The sequence below is a fragment of the Solanum tuberosum genome, unplaced genomic scaffold, assembly GCF_000226075.1.
Source record: "Solanum tuberosum cultivar DM 1-3 516 R44 unplaced genomic scaffold, SolTub_3.0 scf00292, whole genome shotgun sequence".
Classification (NCBI taxonomy): Eukaryota; Viridiplantae; Streptophyta; class Magnoliopsida; order Solanales; family Solanaceae; genus Solanum; species Solanum tuberosum.
This window is the reverse complement of record NW_006239216.1, coordinates 524743-547740: the sequence shown is the minus strand read 5'-3', so window position 1 is coordinate 547740 and position 22998 is coordinate 524743. Positions and strand designations below refer to the sequence as shown.

General features: G+C 29.3%; 1 protein-coding gene across 1 annotated transcript; it reads right to left on the bottom strand.

The window, feature by feature from the left end:
* Positions 1–3212: 3212 nt before the first annotated feature.
* Positions 3213–4792, bottom strand: LOC102604791 (uncharacterized). Its single transcript, XM_006359192.2, has 4 exons — positions 3995–4792; positions 3826–3891; positions 3676–3726; positions 3213–3581 (listed from the first exon to the last, which is right to left on the bottom strand). The coding sequence occupies exons 1-3, from the start codon at positions 4583–4585 to the stop codon at positions 3721–3723; spliced, it is 663 nt and encodes a 220-aa protein (XP_006359254.1). The 5' UTR covers positions 4586–4792; the 3' UTR covers positions 3213–3581; positions 3676–3720.
* Between the last annotated feature and the right edge of the window lie 18206 nt (positions 4793–22998).

Sequence of the window (22998 nt, the reverse complement as noted above, 5' to 3'; positions counted from 1 at the left end):
ATGTTGGCATAAAAAACTATTCAAAACTTAAAAGGGAGTGACAAAATATTCTTCGAAAAAATATCATATTTCATAAGGTGTGATGCAGATATCTTAATGTTATTATATTAGCAAAGTTATTTTGGAGTTTGATTTTACTTAAATCTTAAGTGAAAACCTAATATTTTATGTATTGAATTATTCTTTTGATTAACTTTTTTTTGTTGCGTTTTCATATTTTATTCATGCTAAATAAAATTAGCATTATATATGGCTAGTTTTTCAATATTTGCATAAAATTTAAAATCATTTGTACATTATTTAGTTGTTACTTGTGTTATTGATGTGGGAAAATATCTTAATGCATTATTTGTGAATTTATTATATAGCATTTTGTAAGATAAAATAAAATACAAGCACTTGTAATGCATGATTTAAAATAATAAAATGATCAAAATAATTCTAAACAATTTAAGAAATAAAACACATCTTTAAAATTATATTGTATAAGAAATTTTATAGTGTAAATATCTCTGCTTTACCTAGGTGTTATAATCTCAACCTAGTACATTAGTCAATTTTAAGAAGTACTAATATAATAAACTTAAAAAATTTAAAAACCTACTTAATAAGTAAATTTTGTTTTGTTATGAGTAGACAAGTTTTATGTTTATTGATAGTTTAATGCAACTCCTTTTTTTTTAATCGATACCGATGATATAAACAAACTTATTTAAAGAAATTTCGATAGAGTTTGGAGTTAAAAGAGCCACTTTTCCTAATTAAGATGTACAAAGAAACACTTCATTTTTTATTTAAACAAAACAGACAAGTCGCTCGGCCTTGAGCCTTGTCCTTAATTTTAACTGACGACCAAACGACCATATATCTAATTAATTAATTACTATTATTTTTCACTAAGTCGCTTATTCCTTTGCGATTTCACATTCAATTTTTAATCTTTGGTTTGATGTAATTTATGAGATGAAAAATATTGAAATATTCCTGTACTTCCAAGTTTCATAGCAAATAATAGACGGAAGACTCTAGAGCAGAAGTTAATGAACTTTGTTGACACGTTTGATCAACCATCATCTAAAACTCTTAGAGTACATTTGGTATGAAGGATAAGGGATAACTAATCTCGAGATTAATTTTAAGATGAATTTATCCCATATTCAGTTAGGATAAAATCATCGAATAACTTATCCTGAGATTAGTTATCCTCGGGACTGAAATTATAATATTATTTTTATCCCACATTAAAGATAGAATAATAATCAGAAAATAGCGTATTCCCCAATCAAACGAGTTCTTAGCTCTAACAGTCTCATTAGGGATTCCACATGCATTAAATAAATGCTTCCAAAGAATACATGCAATGTCTTTAACACCAAAAAAAATGATTAATGTAATATTATTGACTTCTTCTGTATAACCAGTATTAAAAATACTTTGGCTCTATTGACCTTAAGTTTGATGGTAAGTCATCGGTGGCTAATAACCCTAAGCATGAAGGAGAAAACTTGAAAGGAATGTTATTGAGTACGATATTTTTATATTAAATTTTCTTTTGATCAAGTGTATTTTGTTGATCCGTTGTTAATTGTTATTACTGGTATATATTTGAAAAAGAAAAAAATATCAGTTTGCCCAGATTATCATAAAATAATCACCCAAGGAATATAAAATATTTAAAAACTACTCTATGAGTTGACCCTATCATTCTTCAAACATTTTATTATTCTTTTTCTAAACCCTTTTTTATGTGAAATACTCTCTTCATCAAAGCTAGTTAATGACATTTCACTGTCATATCATGTAAGAGACGTTATTATGATCGCAATTTGTTTGAAGCACGAGAAGAGGTCAACATCTTAATCTCAAAATAAGATCAAATACCTGAAGTACCTGCAACAATTTTGCTTTACTTTCAGTAAAATCACAATTGATATAGGGAAGACAAAGAAAAATACGCCATAACGGATTCACAATTTAGAAGGTTCATCATGTCATGGTCTATTTTCACCAAGCATCAACCTAGCAAATTTTCATCTAAGGACTGCGTACATCCTAACCTTCCCAGACCTCCTACACTACACTGATTATATTGTTGTAGCAGACGATAGAGTCCAACTAAAAGTCCTGGAAGGAATTTAGGATATATCTTCAATGAAAAGGTCAAGAAAACATACCTCTCTTACCAAGAAAATTCAGAGGGAATTGAGATGTAACGAAAGATTAAATTATAAATGAAAGGTATAAAGTGGCACAAACATTCCATGTTTCCTAAAGAGGTTCAAAACTACCATTTCGGTCCCTCTATAACGAACAATGAACAGCCTAATTGAGGGAAAGGGGGAAGGGCAGAGAGAAATGCAGAAGATACTGATATATTTGTGCATCCAGCAGACTAAACTCAGCTTCAGTAGCTCAGTCCTCAATTAAGTTTTTTTTTAAGTTCCCTTGAAATGCAATGATGGTCTGGTGAAATACAACCGGATCCTTTGTTCATGTGAGCAAGGATCTAAGCACATACATAGATGTTCTTCATATTCCTTTCCTGGCCTTGCCTCTGTTCTAACAGAATCCAATATGTTCTATAAACAATACTGGTATGCTAGAACATACATGCAAGCTTTAATTCAAGTGTGACCGACAATATGTTATCCAATAAATCAATATACACTAAGTTGGGAAAAAGAAATTCAATCCTTTCCAAGCCACATAAGCATGATGCAGTTAATTCCAATAACCGAAAGAAGATGGAGCCAACGAATCCTGCTACATCTTAAGGAAATTATCTCCACAGAAATCAAGGATGAGGAAGTGCTTAAAACAATAGATTAACCACATACACAACGCGCATTTTCCGCACTTCATCATCAAGTGTAAGACTATATTGTCAGATGCATTAAGACTGAAAATATATAGCAAAATTTGGCTCCCTTTCGAGAACATCTAGCTACCAATCAACCAAATACTGCACTTCGACAATCTATCACCAAATATTCATAACTTCATGATTTCTGTTTAGTTGCATCATATGATTGCCAAAGAACTTTATGACGAGCAAAAACAGTATGGACATACATTCTTTGGAGGACAAGAAACATCACAAGGCAACATGAACATGTTATCTTTTCGACAAAAGATTATATACCTGCCCTTCTTATGCAGTATCCAAAAGCAAATATTTTACCAAGCATAAGTAAGTTACCGACTCAAAAAGGTATCCTCGAGTCTTATCATGACTCATAGAAATCAAGAAATATGTACAGAAAGCACATAAATAGTTCAACCTTTGTCATGTTCACCTCCATTGACATTCATGGAACTGCAACCAGTTTGCGAAAATAACAAAACCTATCCATCCATATCTCAAGTTCCATTCTTTACATATATTAGGTTACCATTGCAACCAAAATCTTTCCAAATATATCTATATGCTACTTAAAACAAAACTAGATATAATTCCAAGATGCTATACTATACCCTTTACGTAATTCAATACATTATACCTCCTACAGTCGAGGCATGAATGCAGCCGTCCTCAAAGCTCTAAGCTTTCCCCCACTTGTGTTCCTCAATCCTTGCAAAATCTGCAAAACCATCAATAATTATTAAACCCTCAACTCCAAAAATTACGAAACAATTAAGGATCAACATGGAATTACAGAACCATAAATAACACACCTTCTCCATAGTAGCAAAAATTCGGATACACCAGCTATGCCATATCTACTTCTGCAACAAAATATGTGATTCTTGTTCATATATTAACATCATATAAAGCAGCTTAACATCATATAAAGCACGAACACATAGCGCGAATCGAGCTTATACCGTAGTATCATTGACTCTGAATGAGTCAGCAGTAAGCCCTACTAAATACAACCCAGGGAAAACATTCTGCAAACAAACATATCAAGCAGAACATAAGAACAAACAGAGAAAGCAAAAAAGCATAAAACAAACATAAATATGCCGGAGTTTTTCGGGTTTTTTTCCATACATCGAGTTGTTTCTGAATTGTCTTGGATCGTTTTTTGGGTCTTCTAGCGGGTCTTGACCCGGTCATAGAATACACATCTTCTTCAATCTCTTCCCTTGACAGTGAGATCCATAATTTCTTCTTCCCCTTTTTACCCGACCCGACTCCATTTCCATCCGCGTTATCTTTCAACCTCTGCGACCTCTGCATATGATTACTGCTTTCAACTCGCATTTCAACGTTCTTCAACGACGCCGTTTCAACCTTCGTAACACCCCTTCTTGGCCTTAGATTCCATAACTTCACCTCCCCTTCTTCACAACCCACTTCTTCTTCTTCCTCTTCTTCTTTAACCTCTTTTTCATGCTCGTCTTCTCCTTGTAAAGATGAAACCCCATTAGGGTCTGCCTCTGCCTCCGATCGGGGTTGAACCTTCTCAGAGTCAGACCCACCGTCCACGTCGGCGGTTTGGGGTGGGTTATCTCCATTAGACGGCGGAGAATCACGGCGGCGGAAACGGTGGTTAGCATTTGTGTGACTTTTGTTACCCCACTTCAATTGGGGTAAAGAGAAATAGTGCAGAGGCTGAGACTTGACCGGTGCTGCTGCCATTACAAAACAGAGTACTGATGAAAACACCTTTTGGGCTGAAATATATGATGAAAACAAGAAGAAAAGGTACTGTATATGGAAGAATTATGGGGTTTTTGGAGAAGATAAATGACGACGACGGCGCCGGTGGTAAACAAGAGAGGTTTTTTGTAGGAGAAATGGTTGCCTCGTTGTTGTGGGCACTGTGAAATGGAATGAGAAAGCAAGTTAAAAGGGATTATATATGTGATGTAAAAGGGATGGGATATAGTATACGTATAAAATGTGCATCATGTAACCATAGGGTGGGTAAACTATTTATTTCTCCCACTCAATTTATGTGACGGTGTTTGACTGATGAAGTAAAGTAAAATATAATTATTATTTTAAATTATAAATTATTTTTAAAAGAAAATATTTTTAAAATTTGTGATCTAAAAAAAATAGTATAGTTACAAATTGTTTTATAAAGAGTTAAATGAAATATTTGAAGTTAAATTATTATTAAATATGAAAAAATATTATTTTTTTGTCTCAATTTATGTGATGCAATTTGAATTTCAAAAATTAAGCAATTTAATTTTGATCCTAAATTCAGATATAAAGTCTTTTAAGCCTTTTGAAATAAAATTTACATATTTGAAAGTATACAAATGATGATAATTAATAGTTCAGGATATTTAAAAGATCCATAGGTGTATGCAAAAGGGGGTCACCAAGTTCACGTGAACTCATGTTTCTCTCGTGAAATCATATATAGTAGTGTTATACTTTAATTTTTTTTGTTAAATATAGATGTATGAACCCACAATCGAAGTATCATATAATGCAATGATGATTGGTGCACCTCTCAGTGAGATCATAAATTTTATATCTATCTTGTATTATTTTTCTTTCTAAAATTAGATAACACCCCTCTAAGTGGTTATTGGTAGCACTTTTGGCATTTTAATTAATTAATCATTTCAATTTTGGACCTATAGATTTAAAATTTTAATTGTTTTCAATGATACGAACCTAAATGTCAAACTGATTAAATCTACATTTTCATAATAGTGCACCATCATTTAGAAATTCTTGATACGCCTCTAAAAGATATAAGATTAAATTTGAAATTCGAAAGGCATCATATAACTTGAGATGAATGAAATATTTTTTTTAAATTAACAGAAAAAATATATCACATAAATTGAGACAATAAGTATTAAATATATAAATATCTCCCTCCTTTTTAGATAGACTAAAAAGAGTGTCAAAGAATAATTTTAGAGATTTAAGATAATACAATTGACTCCCCATAAGAGCTTCTTGCACTCGTTTATCAAAAAGAAGGGGAAAAATCTAATTTAATTAATTAAAGAGTAAGAAAGATTTAACTCTATAGAAGAATTAATGTGGGAGATTCAAACATTGTGAATTACTATCGGGTTAGTTTATCATCCATAAACTTACACCGTTACACGTATTGGGTATTTTTTATATTATTTATTGTTTAATTATGATAAAATATATTATTTTGGGTAAGCACACAACTTAGTTGGAGTTTCTTTGGACAATTATTAATCTATAGCTATCCTTGGACGTTTTCTTGTTTGAGTGAAGAGAAGTGAAAAAAATGATTCTCAATTTTTAATATTGTATCATATATATCCGCTCCTTATCGATTATCATACTTTACAACAAAAGCTTGCTTAAAGTGTGCAAAATTATTTTTAAGACGTGTCTTGACTCGATTATAGCGCACGACATTGACTTGAGAGAAGAGATAGATTTTAATACTACCATATATATTATCACAATCGACAATCGACCTTCTATTGATCGTTAATTTTACCTCAAAAATTAGCTTAAATAAAAATATTTGTCAAATCATTTGGTATAAATTATCCTGAAGCTCGTTCGAGACTCAAGTGTAACGAAGTCCAAAAAACAATATTTTGATAAGGAAATTACTTTAAATTTCAACAACAATAATATATTGAATTTATTTTCTTGAAGTTTTGAAGAAGATAAAATGTATGAGATCTTATTCATATCTTAAAGGCAAGCAATTCAAAACAATTTGTAAAAAAAAATACAAAAGTGAACAACAACAACATGATCTTGTCAACCTCCCACATCTTTCATCCCCCTTTACATATCAAAATCATTCCAACCTCGCTCCCTCGTCTTGTCTATCACGGAGGTCATTTCTATCTTATCTTGAATATCTTTATCCTTAATTTTATCTCTCCTAATATATACATATTCATCTCAACATCCTCATTTTTATAACTATCTTTCGAACATGAAAACTCTTAATTGACTAACACTCTACTCCATACAACATAATTAACCAAACAATCACCGTTTAAAAATCACCTTCAAATTTTGATGTTACATTCTTATCATAGAAAACTCAAATGCGAACACCCATTTCATCTATCAACACCAATATCATAAATGCCCTCTTCTTCTGACCATATTCATTAGGATCTGGCCATTTCCAAAAAAAAAAAAAAACAGACAAAAATACTCTTGAGAATTTGTGATGCTGACGTGGAGATTGCCTGCATGGTGCTCTTTTGGACTTACTTTGTTCAACAACGTGAAATTTACTAGGATCAGGGCCGTCTTAACCCCTAGGCCACTAAAGCCATCGCTTGGGGCCCCATATTTTTTGGGGCCCTCATTTTTAAAAAACAATTACTTATATATATTTTATTTTTTTAAAATAAATTATATGTACTATGAGTGCTATGATTTCTACTAAAGAAATTGCATATGACATGAATATAAATATAATTTTCGTAAGAAACAATTTGATGAAAATATGGATAACGAAATCACTAAGTCCCTCGAAGAATCTTTAGAGTTGATTACGTTATATATGTAGAGTAGATCAAACTATTTTTTCACTTTAAAATAGATTTGAACCAATTGAAGCATATAAAAATATTTTTGATTTCTTATTTAGTGGTAAAATATTGAGATTACTAGATGATGAATTTTTTTTAAAAATATTGTCTTAACCTTGAACTTTCTTTAATTTTTTTTAAAATATTGTCTTAACCTTGAACTTTCTTTAACACATACTAGTTATTCTGAATTGATGGTTTAGATTTATTTTTTGAAGTAAAAGTGTTAAAGATAAACAATACAAGTAGAAGATAATGATGTAATGAAAATACTCAATCAAATAAAAGATTTGATTCTTTTCCAAATACACATATTGTGTTAACAGTTCATAACCATTGCCTCAACCAAATTTTTCTCCGTTCGAAATTAAAATTGATTAAATTTTCTTTAAGATCAACAATGTCTCAAGATAGATTGAATGAATTAGCTATATTATCATTTGAAAAGGAATTATTAAAATAAATTGATTATAAAACAATACTTAATGACTTTGCATCTGAAATAGGTAGAAAAGTATATTTTAAATAAAAGTACATATGATGGAAAAAAATTAGGGCCCCTCTCTTAAATTTCGCTTTAGGCCCCCAATGTTGTTGAGTCGGCCCTGACTAGGATACAAGTTCCACATATATTTTCGATATAATATATAAATGTATCTTTTTAGCTCCGTCTTAATAAATATTTATATTATTCAACTTTTAATAGGTATAAGCAAGCGTGTAAATTTATATAAAATTATACAAATAAATATATTCATTCTACGTGACATAATACACGTAGAATGATATGGAGAATGTGAATTGCCACATGAAATATCAAGTAAGTAGAATCTATATGTCTACTTATTCTAGTCTGCATAAATTTAAATATATATTTATAACCACTTATAATTTAATTAAAAATATAAATACCACATAAAATCAAATTGAATTACATATTTATATATTATAACTAAAAATAAATCGTAATTCTTTGTTATACCTTAGTTTTGGATTCATAGAAAGACATGATGCCTAGTAAGTCAGCCGATAGATTATGGAAAGGCAAGAAGAAGAAGAAATTCAAAAGGTTTATAATTAGCCCACAGATTGAGTTACCTTTCTCTATTTTAATAATAGTTTCGTTCCAAAATAATTGTCAATTAGCAAAATTCACGCTTATTAATAAATTATATTATATGTAATTTATTTAATAAATATCTTTTAAAAATTGAATATTAATAAAAAGATAAATTATAAGGAAAAATTGTATAAAATAGCAAACTATTCATTCAAATTAAATGTTATAACCATACGGATGGCAATGAGGCGGGACGGATGCGGGGTGGGGTGGGTTTAAGGCTATGTGGAGCGGGGCGGATGCGGGGCGGTTTGAAGTGGGTTTTTAAAAAATTAATGTGGGGCGGGGAGGGTTGCGGGTATATGTTGGTTCAAACTTAATTTTAACTTTTTACATGTTATAAGAGTGATAGAGCATTATTTATTAAGATAATTTCATTAAAGCTACTAAAATATTCAAGATAATAAATGAAAAGGGTTCAATAAAAAATAATACAGTTTTTTACATGTTTTCCAATTGACCTCTAAAAAATAAAATTTTGAGTCACTATCCTATTAAATTAATACAACTTAATGAAAAAATGAATTTATTTTTATGAATTTATTTTTAGTATCAAACATAACTAGAAAAAGAAAATATTAAAAAAATTATGCGGGGCAGGGTGGGACAAGTTGAAAATGAAAAGAGTTGTTATGCGGGGCGGATTATAAATTTTGCGGGTTAAGCTCAACCCGCACCGCCCCCGCCCTACACCACCCCATTTCCATCCCTATATAACCACAGTTTGATTTAATTGTAACTCATAGCAAATTGTTGCCATTCGTCTCTCTCCCTGAAATTCTCGCTCGCCACTCTCGTTCTCTCGCTGGCAGTCTTTCCCTTGCTTCTCTCACTTTTATACAAACACAAATGTATAAAATGTGTTTGTGTTTGTATAAAATGAGAGAAAACTGTATATATACATATTTTTCGTTCGCCTCTCTCCCCAGAGAATCTCGCTCGCCACTCTCCCAGATCTCGCTCGCCACTCTCACTCGCCTCTCTCGCTTTATACAAACACAAATGTATAAATTGTGTTTGTGTTTGTATAAAATGAGAGAAAATTGTATATACAAATACAAATACATATATTTTTGTCATATACACTTACAATTATACAAATACAAATCTTCCCCTGCCCAGTTTTCTTTTGTCTTTCTCTCTTTCTCGCTTTATACAAATACAAATTATACAATTGATTCTTTTGTATATGTATACCGAAACAGATTATACAATTGATTCTTTTTATATATGTATACCGAAATATACATATTAATAGTCATAGCAAACATAAAATTTGCTATGGAGCGCAATTATACAAATTATAGCTATAATATACAAATATGATTTTTATGTTTGATAAACCTAAAATTTACTCAAATTATAATGATATAACTGAAAAGTAATATTGTTTTTGTCTTAAGTTGCTATGATGATACTTATTTTAAGATTATTTTATTTTATTAAGATGATATTTATTTTGAAACGGAGGAAGGGAAGCCTCAACTAGGCTCGAGTTGTATTCTGGTAGACATCACCCGAACGCCACATCCTAGATTGATGACACTTGTTCAATCTCTAAAGCGAATTTAGAAACTTTGAAAGAACCAATCTCGAGAGAAAATGCTTCATACAGGTGTGGAAGGGCTTCACATCGAACGAATTAAATAAGACTTCAAAATAGACATGACTAATGCAATAAGTAGACTTGAATTAGATATTTTGGCTATAGAAGTTCTTGGTGGAATCTCCTTTGTTGGTAAATTATTTGTAGAAGATGTTGATACAATATGCGGTGCATGTGTTCTCGAAAGCACTCCCGGGAGAGAGTGATTTTTTTATGTACTTTAGGTTAACATCTTTGCCTCTTCTTGTTCAGGGTCTTCTAGAACCGCAAACGGTTTGGGCTGACTAGGTCCAGTTTAGTCATTTCACTCTCACAACTAGTGTCCAGCCCCCCATTGTTATTGTAACTACTAGTACCTGACCCCGTCGGTTCGTCATTTTTGCAAGCACTGACCGTGACTCAATAGGCCAATTTAAAGAGGAGAATGAGGACAACTGACTACCGCTAAAAGTTAGACTAGGAGTACACATTGTATGATTGAAAATTGTCGTTGCGTACTACTCGGTGCTTGCAAGTCTGACTAGTGCCTTCTCTCCAACAACTACTTCAATCAATGTTAAGTCTGCGTATATATAGTAATTGCTCATACTCTCTTGTTTTGAGTTATCTTCATATCGTTTATGTACTACTCCCTCTGTAAAACAATGTTGTCCACTATTGACTTGGCACACCTCTTAAGAAATAATAAATAATATGAGTAATATTACTATTTTATACTTTGATTTTATTAAATTTAATACTTTGAGAAATGTGTTAGATGACAAATAGTATTTAATAGCAAGGGTAAATTAGATATAAAAAGTAAATTATCTCTTAATTTTCTTAACTGGACAAGTATTGTTGAATAACTATTTTTAATATAGGAAAGTGCTAAATGATCAGAAAATTTGGCCAGAAAAATAAAAAAACTATAATATTTTTTTAATTTTAAAGTTAAAAGGGTAAAAATATTTTTAAAAGGTAAAATAATATAATTAAAATATCATTCTAACCAAATTTTCTGATAAAAAAGATTTTTCCTTTAATATAATGGATACTGGATAGCTATTTTTGGACGGAGGGCGTATTGGTTATAGCATTTCAAACGCTAAAAATTAATGAAATTTCTCTCCACTTAATCATTACTACCATTAATCTATCTAGTGTATTCGTAACTTCTCTTTCCTTGTGCCGGATTTTTCGTAATCATTTTCCATGTACATAATTTTTGTATTTTTATTTGAATCCAATAAAAGTCCTGTCGGATCATATTCCTTCCGTCTAATAATACTTGTCCATTTTATAAAATTAATGGATAATTTTACAAGTAATTAGTTTCTAATTTACTTTCATCATTAATTATGGTTATTTTCCTATTACCTTTTTTAAGACATTATATTTATTATATTTAAATGGTGATATAGTAAAATTACTCTTGTATTTATAGTTTCTAAGAAGTGTGCAAAGTCAATAGTGAACAAGTATTGTTGGACAGAGGGACTAATAATTTACTCCATCCGTTCACTTTTATTTGTCACACTTAGACTTGGCACACCCATTAAGAAAATAATTATTGATATAGGTATTTTACCAAATTAACCCTATTAAATAATGTCTTAAAAAATAAGTATTTAATGTTGAGGGTAAAACATGGAAAAAATTATTGTTTTTTCTTGATATGTCAAAAGTGACGAGTAAAAATTTAAATTTATTTTAGGAATAAGTGAACGGAGAGAGTATTTAATTTTTTTACTTCCACCGTTCCTTTTTATAAATGTCATCCTTACTATAAATAGTTGGTCAATAATAATTGTCATTTTAGAAAATCAATGCATAAATTACAATATTCTTCCTATTTACCCTTGTGACTTGTGAGTTATTAGCCTTAAAAATATACATTTGACCAACATAGAAAAATTAAGTGAATAATTAATGTTCATTGGTCAAATTAATTAATTAAAATAAATTAATTTATATTTATTGATTGAATAGTTGACTTCAAAGAAAATTAAACAAGGGTAAAATAATAAACTTACTTAATTTCTTAATGCATGTGTAATTAAAAATGATGACATACAAATAGGAACGAAGGAAGTATTTATTTGACCGGTCGATTACTTGCATATAATGGTCTCTCCTATTATTATAAATTGGTAAAAAAAATCACTAAGGTTTAATAATTATTCTTTGATTACTTGTTGATAAGTCTCTCCTAGTCTTTATTTGACCGGTCGATACACGTTTTATAAATTGGATGAATAAACAAAACTATAGTCCATCTATGTAAAGTCAAAATGTCAGCAATTTTTTTTTGTTTTTTTCTCTATAAAAAATATTTTTATAAAATAATATTAAATCTTTAAATTCACAAATCAAAATAATCAGGTAGTTAGACAATGATTTATGTTATCTATATACTGATAATGTATGGTAAATTTATATTATTTTATTAGTGTATTTTCTTCCGGCTATAACAAGTTATTTAGCATGTTTTGTATGTTACTTATCTGTCATTGTAACAACCCATTATTTGTAATTAATTCTTAAAGTAATGTTATAATGTAAAAGTTCTTTACATATTTACGTATAGAAGTTAAATTTTGACGTAAATAGAGCTCGAGAAAAAACAAGACGTGACACATATATCATCAATTTTTATTGTATAAAGAGAAGGAATAAGAAAAACTCCCGCATTGACATTCTAACTCTTTCGGAAAAAAATTTGGTCTTTATGTTTTAGGATAGGTTTTATTTATATATATATATATCGATTAGATTTAACGAAAATTATACAATATAAAATAGGTATTTGAAATTTCTTTGACCCTTTTAATGTCACCATCTCTAAAGCTTACCATTTATTCATTTGAGAAAGTATAAAACCTTGTAGCCTAGGCCCTAGTGGTTGGGGACCTCCCTTTTAGCCATCAAGGCAAAGGGCCTCAATTAGCCCCACAAAATTTAGGAAGAAATGGACATGATAGTCAATTTTCTAAATAATATTTAGAAATTATTCAACGTTCAGTTGTATTTTAATGCGATGATAAAAATCGGAGAAAAGTATTTTTTCATTAAAACACGAATTTTAAGATTTTTTTATGGTATTCAGGACTGTCCTGGTTTAAACTCCATGAAAACTGCCACAATTTAAATTCTCTTACTTTGTTTCAATTTGTTTGTCTTGTTTGACTTGCTACGAATTTTAAGAAACTGAAGAAGTCTTTAAAATCTTGTTGTTTTAAATTAAAAATACGTAAATGTATCAAAATGTCCTTCAATCTTCTAGTCTTAAAATGTCAAAGAGTTGCCAAAAAACTAGAAAAGACATTCTTTGTAAAACTAACTAAAAAGAAAAGTGATACTAACAAATTCAAATTTTATTTTCTCAATAATATTTTATGATATGTTCAGCTACATTTCAAATAGTGGTTATTATTAGAATATTTAGTCCAAAAGGTGGTTAGCCTATTAAACTTTTACGAAAATTTAAGCTTCTAATTCCGGGCCAGTGCACAATCATGGGCCGTTGCCATTTGTAAATGGGCCACTGGGCCAGTGTAATTGTCTGTACATATCTATTATCTCCAGTGTTCTTAAGAAACAGTGTCATCAACACATAAATACTTGAAAATAATTATATAAATACACAACTTAAGATATCATAATCTATAATTTTCTACCATTTAAAAAAATTACAAAAGTTTCCTCTCAGATACATCCATATCCTCTCTCGGATACATCTCTATCCCCTCTCGGATACATCCCTCCCGTTAAGTAATGTATCATTCGCTATGTGAGCTCTGTATCCGCATGTTTCCTGATGTATCTAAGATCCTATTATTTTAAGGGATTTTGTAATTTGGAAAAGAATAGAGATGAGATGTAATTAACTCTTAACACTACGAGATTTATGTAATTTTTACCAAATACTTTGGACAATTGTTCATTGTTGGATCTCGTCAATTCAATCCCCTATATAAAATTCATGATCGAGATATCTTTACTTTTTTCCTATTGATTAGATGGAAATTACTGCACATCAACTTAAAGTCTGATTTGAAAATCTCTCTTTATCATCACAAAACTTCTCGCGTCCTTCTCATAGTTTTGACTTGACGTTAAGCTATTGTCGTTGTTGTCAACCTATAAAGTATGACTCATAATTAATATAAACCTTAATCAGATAACTGATGCAATCTGTCAAAGAATTGTAAATATATCATATTTATAGAAAAATATTTTTTAAATAATATATTCAGTAGTTCGATCAGTATTAAAAATTACCTCATGTTTGATTCACTTATTATATTATAAGATATAGAAATATTAATATGTATTTTTATGATAGATATACAAGATACACATATCTATGTATCTAAAAATTCTAGTAGTGAGCACCCTCTCAATAGAGACCGAAAACTGAACATTGCTGTCACAAGAATTGACATTTATATAATATATGTTTGTATGTGCTGGTTCACTCATACGTATAACATAAGCTTCATATACTTATATATCCAACCTCTCGTACAATTTGAAAATAAGTACATTGGATTTAGTTATTTATATATATATATATATATATAAAATTGATGTTTTCATCACATACATACACAGACATCTAGCTTCTGCTTTGGAAAGACATACATTTAAACTTCGATATTTGACTCGCTCGATTCAATTAGGATTAGATATTATAAGTTCACGAATACAATATATTTTGTTGAGTTTTGAAAGAAAATGTTGCTACATTAGTTTATTTTCTTAAAAATCTTTCTATTGCAAAAAAATGAACACTAATATCGCTACTTGTGAAATCTTTTTGCTTGATAGCTCCACTATATAGGAGTTGTCATTGCCAGGTTCTTTAGGTGTACATTTTGTAGAAGTCAACTTGTTCTTGATAGATCCAATCGAGTGTTCATAATGTCTAGCAAAAGAATCAAAAGACTAAAAACAAAATACCTCGCTAAATCACGACCGAAATGTTTCGCCTTGAAGGCATGAATTTGGTCATTTGGACCATGGTAAAATGCCTGGCCTGTCTATACACAAGTATTGGGCCCATCATCAAGCCCAAATTTTCTCTCCTCTTTTTTTCTTCTCCTTTTAAAATTTCTTGCATAAAAGTCTTTTTTTTAAAAAAAAAAAGAAAAAAAGACGAAGAAATTCTCATGTTTATGATTTAAGAAAAACATTCGAGATACATATACAGATATACTAGAAATTTAATAATGATAATCCTTTTTAAATCTCAACCTAACAATGTTTAGCACCTAGAAATGCAATGAAAATTATTTTTAAATAATAACCACAAGACCTTTTTTTAGGTACCAAAAAGATTAATTAGTGGATATAATTTATTTAAGAAGAATATCTTGTATTTTTTTGTGTGGATGTGAATTGAATTAAAATGACATTTATATTGAAACAGAAAAATAATAAATTTTCTATTGTTTCATTGTCACCCAAATCTTGTATCAAAATTAGTAGGGGAAAGGCTTAAAATAGTCCATTATCTTTGAGTTTAGACTCAAAATAGTCCTATTTCTTTTTAGTGGAGCATTAATAATCCTGGTTCTTTAATAAAGTGGTGCATTTTCATTCTCTATCCTAACCACCGTTAGTTTTTTAACAGACCAACGGGTTATGCACGTGACATGAATTTAAATATGATAATTAATTGGGTTTTCTTCATTTCTTTCTTGTATTTGTTCATTTAATCCAATTTCTTTACCTGAGAAACTCCTTTACTGTTTAAAATGAGATGATTTGTTGTTTTTTTTAGCTTCTTCAGCCACTTCATTTGGTAAATGTCAGAATCTTTGTCATCATATTCATATTTAATATCCTTCTATTTAAATACATGAATGACATTATGATTTTTTCTTAGTTCAAAACTTAATTGAGCGTTAATGAAGCTAGATTCTCATAGCAAGGCACTTTGAGTTAGCGAAGTGTTGTAATAGCGGCAAAGCTCTGTATAATATAATGTTGAGCGAAGGAGAAGACGTCAACTGAATTTTATGTGCTCGTAAATCTTACGAATATTTTCTTATCGCTCTTAGCTAATTTGCAAAAAATTGCACTTAAACTGACCATCATATATCTACATGGACATAAACACACGAACGCTGAGAATTTTTGCCTGCTATATAATTTTATCTCAATATCTAAAATTTTAGGAAGTGTATCTTTCTAATGAAAATCTTTAAGGGGTCGTTTGGTTTGAATATGAGTTATGATGGGATAAGTTATGTTGGGATAAGTTATGTTGGGATTAGTTATGATGGAATAAGTTGTGCTGGGATTATTTGTTACTGAGTGTTTGGTTTGTTGTATTCAAAATAATATATATTGATAAATTTTAAGAACAAGTTGTTTGTTTACAAAATTACCCTTCACTTTATTTAATTTTTTAAATTTTCTTTGCGAGCTTTAATTATTTATTTTTTAAAATAAAACTTTTATTTTATTTAACATTAATATTTTTGTTTATGTATTCCCATGATAAGTACCATGTGTATTTAAAAATATAACTTTTTTTTATTTAACTTAAAAATAGAACTTCCCTCTTTAGTTTATTAAAGAGAAGAAAATTTATGAGAAATCAAAATAAAATATCCATAAGAATTAGTCAAATAAAAATTATGTTTATATAGTGTAATTTTTTAATAGAAAAATATGAGTGATTATCGTAAAAATAAGAAGTAGTAAATATTATTATACATGATATTAAAAATAATGTAAATATAAATAAATGTGAAAAATGATGTATAAAAAGGATTTAAAGGGATATATTTGTCATTTACCTATTTTATCCCGGGATTACTATACCACCCAATGTGAGGGATAACTTATCCCGATACTAATTCATGATCCTGGGATAAGTTATCCCAAGCTTTCCAACCAAACAAGGAAATAAAGGGTACTTAAAATTTATCCCGGAATTAACTTCCCTTATCCATTACACCAAACGACCCCTAAGAAGTGCAGCATAGTAGCAACACCAAAAAAAAAAAACTATAACATCATTTTAAAGTTCAAAACACTTGAAAATGCATAAAAATAACTCCAAAAGTACGGTATATTGGCAACACTGCAACACCTACGGATTTAGAATAATACAACACTTGAGAACAACAACACTTGAAAAATGAAACAGAGGAACACCACATGAGAATGCAATATAGTTGCAGCATCATATCCACCAACAATTTGATAGCAATATAGTAGCACCAAAAAGGAGATATCAACACATGAAAGAATCATGACTATTAATGCACCACTAAAAAAAAATAGGACTATTTTGAGTCTAAACTTAAAGATAATGGACTATTTTAAACCTTTCCTCTAATTTATTTGACGGCAGACCTACTAAACTATATATACTTGTAGATTAAAAAAAAATCAATCAACTCAAGTACTATATATTTTATTTTAATTATATATATAGACCTCTACAAGTAAATTACTATTTTTAACTCTTCAAATATTGACAAGATAATCATCTATCAATCAATATTATTGTCCAAAACTATTCATGATGAACTAATTGTCACAATCAAAATTCATAACCAATTAGCATAGTTTGGTCTTATTGTAACTTAATCACATGTGGTTGCTAGCTAAAGATGTTAAAAAGGTGAAAAAAAAGTTTTTGATTGCTATGAATTACACTAATAATGTAAAAACTATGTATACTATCGGTATGTACAAGATATGTTGTTATGTATATTGGTCAATCAGTTGAACAATTGAAAGAATCTCAATTTTAGAACTATATATAAGATTTTCATTTCATACGACTCCTCCTTTACATACATAATGAGAATAATACAAGGAATTCAAAACGAATTCAACGATAAAATTTTCTCATTTTGAACTCAATATGAATAGACACTAGTGCATGATTTACAAGAAATATCTAGCTCAATCCTAAAATAATTGCACCAATATTTTTTAGTGGTTGAAATAAGTTTCAAACTAATTAATCAATTTGTCATATGAAATGATGTGTTAGAAATGAAGTGGAGAAGGAAGATGCTCATGTTAATGGAAGCACCATTGCTAATTTTTTGCAAACGTAGGCATTATCTCAAAGTTTGATTGGACACCTTGTCCTACTCATATTACCAATTTTTGTATCATACTCCAAAGATTTGAAGATGATCCTAAATATCATTTTTCAATAATTTTTTCATAGAATATATTTACACTATATGGCCCTTAAATTCATTAGGAAAAAAAAGAAAATATGATGTATCAAGCATTCTAGGTCCAGGCATAATTGGAAAAATGATGGTATCTTGAGGGATATGATATAAGATCGTTTATACGGTCAAAAATATTCGTAATTAACTTTATGGCTCAAATTCTAATCTATAAATTATAGGAAAATAACTTTATTGTTCCTCTAACATCCTCTTCAAAAATTAACTTATTTGTAATGAAGCAATATTGGAAAGAGAACAAATGGTATAATCATCAAAGCATGGATTGATAAAAAGATAAAACCTTTTTATTGCAAATCAACTATCTGACATCACTATGCTAATTTAAACAAACATATAGTAATGGGAATATTATTAATCAAAATGGGACCTTGACTACTCTTTCCTATGTGTAGAAGTGAAATGTGGACGACACTAGCCCATAATCAGAGATCTCGAGTTCGAGTTTAGAATACATAAAAAAAAATTATATGACGAATGCTTTTTTTCTTAATGGGGTCCTACATGGCATGAATCTGAATTAGTCTGACTTATACGTAGATATCGAATATTATATGAAAAAAAATGGAAAAATCTTTTTGGCCAGAAAATTTGGCCAGAATGATATTTTAACTTTTAAATATTTTTATCCTTTTAACTTTAATACATTTTAACTAAAAAAATGGAAAAATCTTTTTGGCCAGAAAATTTGGCCAGAATGATATTTTAACTTTTTAAATATTTTTATCCTTTTAACTTTAATACATTTTAACTAAAAAAATGGAAAAAACATCAGTTTATTTTAAAATTAAAAAAATATTATACTTTTTTAAATTTTCTGGCCAAATTCTGGCTAAATTTTCTGGTCATTTAGCACTTTTCAAAAAAAAATATCACAATGTTTGAACAAATCATTTCACTTGCTTTTTTTCTTCTTTTTCTTCGTTGTGGAACATGGTTCTTTTTTTACGTGAGAGTGATAACTCCAATGTCTCTCTCAAAAGAAGAAATTAAAACAGTAAAGTAAAATCATTATTAATTAAACATAAATTTAATCACTCAAATTATGTTTCACTAACTTTATGTAACAAGGAACAACCCATGATTTGAAAGTACAAATAAAGCATTTGTTACTTAAGGCCCACCCTACGAGTAATTTCCAAAAGTTGACTCCTTTCTTATGTACTAAACCGTTCATTTTTACTTGTTGATTATATTAAAAATAGGAGTAATGTTAAATGATCAGAAAATTTTGTCAGAATTTAGTTAGAAAATTAAAAAGTTTATAATATCCTTTTTATTTTAAAATAAACTGATATCTTTTTTCATTTTTTAATTAAAAGGTATTAAAGTTAAAAGAATAAAAATGTTCAAAAAATAAAATAAAATAGTGTGAAATATGCTACCATTCTGGTCAAATTTTCTGGCCAAAAGGATTTTTCCTAAAAATAAATATTTATTTTTACTTGATCAATTATTATTTTTAAAATAAAAGATAATTATATGATTTATCTATATTTTACCGTCTTATTATTACATGTTATTAATTTTCCGACATATAATATGTCAATATTAAATATGGACAAGTAAACATAGACGATTGAAGTATATTATTGTTGCAAAATTAATTCAGGCGTGCGTGTAAAAAAGAAGATTTTTAGTGGGTGAATTATACATAAAGTGAGACAAAATTGCCTTTGAGTGAATGAAAGAGGTTATCTTTAATTTGTTGTATAAAGATGGTTACCATTAAAAGGATTAAAGGCTTCTTTTTTTAATCTTCTTTCAAACTTCATCATGAACTTTACTTGAAGTGATGTCTTTGTTATAATTAGATAAGTTATAAAGATAGGAGGATAGTTACCATTAATAATTAGTTATCACGAAATCTCAGGTTTAAATCTCAGTAAAATTTTAAAAAAAAACTAGATGATTTACCTGTGCGTGTAAGCTGCCGATCACTATAGTTATAAAAAAGTTGTCAGAGTAGAAAATGGAACCTTAAACTTTAACACTTAGTTTGGATGCTTACGTATTGTTTCATAATGTATCGTATTGTATTGTATTGTGTTGTATTGTATCATAATGTATTTTGTTTTAATGAATACAATGTATGGATAAATTGTATGGTTCTAAGTCATTACAAAATGACACACATCCATAATTTGAATGATAAATCTACAAAAAAAATACTAAGGTACAGAATAAAGCGACTATAAAAAGGTTGGGTAAAGGATAAAATAGAATTTCAAATAATAAGTAAAGACAAAATGAGAATAAAATATTTAGGTAACGACGTGATCACACCAAATCGGTCGTTACACAAAATGGTCTTTTTGTCGTTACTTAACAATGTACTTAAACGATACGATATAATAAAATTTAAATAACAATCAAAATAAAATTATATTTAAACTAACAATACAACTGATAATAACCAAACAAGGCGTAAATTCATTAGTATTTGGCCCATGACATAGAGATGTCAAATCGAAAAAATTCATAAATATAAGTATAATAGACTTAAAAATAATGGAGTATAATAATAATAAAATCGCACTTAGTTGATGAGATAGCTTCTCATCATTTGAATCAATAATATAATTAGGTAAAAAGTATATAATCCCATAATCTTTCAAATTAATATTAAATGATGCAACCATGATGGGTGCTTCAATAATTAATCACTCACATTATTATTTTCTTACCAAATAATTATTTGCCAACCCAAACATGCTCCCTTTAAAATTCCTTCTCCCTTTTGTTATCCCTAAATTACCCTCACAACTTAACAATAATTAACATGTATTCAGATATATACAGGGGTAAACTTGGAATGTCACAAGGTTGCATATATTCTCTGTACACAACCACACGTGCAACCCAACTTTTTTAATTAATTAAGAAGAAACTAAACAGTGTTATTAACTGAAATAATTAGGGAATTTGTAACGGTTAATCACATGGGCCAGATAAGGTTGTCACATGGGCCAGATATGTAAGGCCCACAAACTTCACTAATTCTGGGCAATTGTTTCACATGCACCATTGCACGTGTGGGAATCCCCTTGATTAACGGCTAATGATTGCATTTAATCTTGATTAACGGTTGTGATGAAATCCTTACGATTGCTCCACGTATGATAATAAATAGATAATATGTGGGTATGACCGACTAATAGTAATAGTTAATTATTGATAAGGGTCGTGGTGGAGTGCTATAAGCAGAGGCGAATCTAGGATTTTTCGAACATGAGTGCATCAAGTAAAATGTATTGAAGTGAGAATTGATCCTTAATCCTCAAGGTCAAAAGCTCAATATTTAACCATGTGGACCATTTAGACTTCTTGTAGTACGGGTGCAAGAATGTAATATTATGCATAATCTTAAAAAATATACATATAAAATATATAATTTTACGAAGAGACCACGGGTGCGGATGCCCTATTTTTTGGCTATAAATTCGCCACTGGCTATAAATACTCATTCATTCTTAATCAGAATTCTCGTGTTTGAGTCTCCTTGTGTATGGAGTTGCCTTTGTTAGAAAGCATCTTACCAATGTGAAATTTTTAGTTGCGTTGGACTCTGATAAGGACCAAACATCAAATAAGAAATCGAAAAGATCAGATATACGATAATTTTATCTTTATTTCAAGGAGGGTTCGATACTCACATTAAAGCTCGATTAAAAAAAAAAAGGTCCATATTGTGGGTGGGGGTATTAGTGCTGACCGTTGACTGGATCGAGCAGAAACAAAGGGGAGTTTGACCAAAAAGGAGTGCACGTGTGGGTACAGGTATGTTGTTGCTGTACTTTGGCTGTTCAATGGGAATGATGGTGTGCCATGTAGGAATCACATGAACTTGCTTAATCATATATCTCCAACTTGATATTTTAAATATCGAAAATGGATTTAGATTTTGAAATTTATAATTTTCTACATAAATCTTTTAAGGTCATAAATAAAGTTATTTTGTTGTAAAATCAAAGTAAATAAAAAACATAAGCAAAGTAAATACAGAGAGACAAGAGAAGAAGGTTCAGGATTTATTTTTAGAGTAGTAGTGACTTTGTTTTATATATATATATATAAAATATGGGTATCGTTTAATTTTTGTGAAGATGTTTGATCGAACAATTTTTTTATAGAAAAAAGAGTACATTATGTATAGTTTGGATCAATAATAGTAGGGAATCTAATTCCTGACTCAAACAAAACATGCCATTACGCTATTAGGTAGTTTTATTCTGATGGTTTTCTAATCATCAAAAGCATATTCAAAAGCTCTATACATTATATTTTGATATCAACATTTACATGGATGAAATATTTCAAAGTAACAAGAAACCTATATATTATGCGTATCTTGAATTTTCGATGTGAATAAGTATTTATCAAACCAATATTCCTTAGTTCTCCCAATTACCAATTTATAGGATTGATTTTCATGTATCAAAAATATATTACCAATAACATTAGTAATCAAACGTTGGTTGCAGATAAAAATTAGAGTATAACTTATAAAATATTTCGTTTCTCATATACAAAAAATATGTTGATTTCAAATTATTTTCAAACATTTATATACTTTTAATTATTGAACGTGTGGTTTA

Coding starts and splice junctions, on each gene's coding strand:
- LOC102604791 (XM_006359192.2), bottom strand. CDS start 4,585: ATGGCAGCAGCACCGGTCAAGTCTCAGCCTCTGCACTATTTCTCTTTA. Junction 3,892..3,994: donor CAATTCAGAAACAACTCGAT/GTATGGAAAAAA, acceptor GTTTGTTTGCAG/AATGTTTTCCCTGGGTTGTA.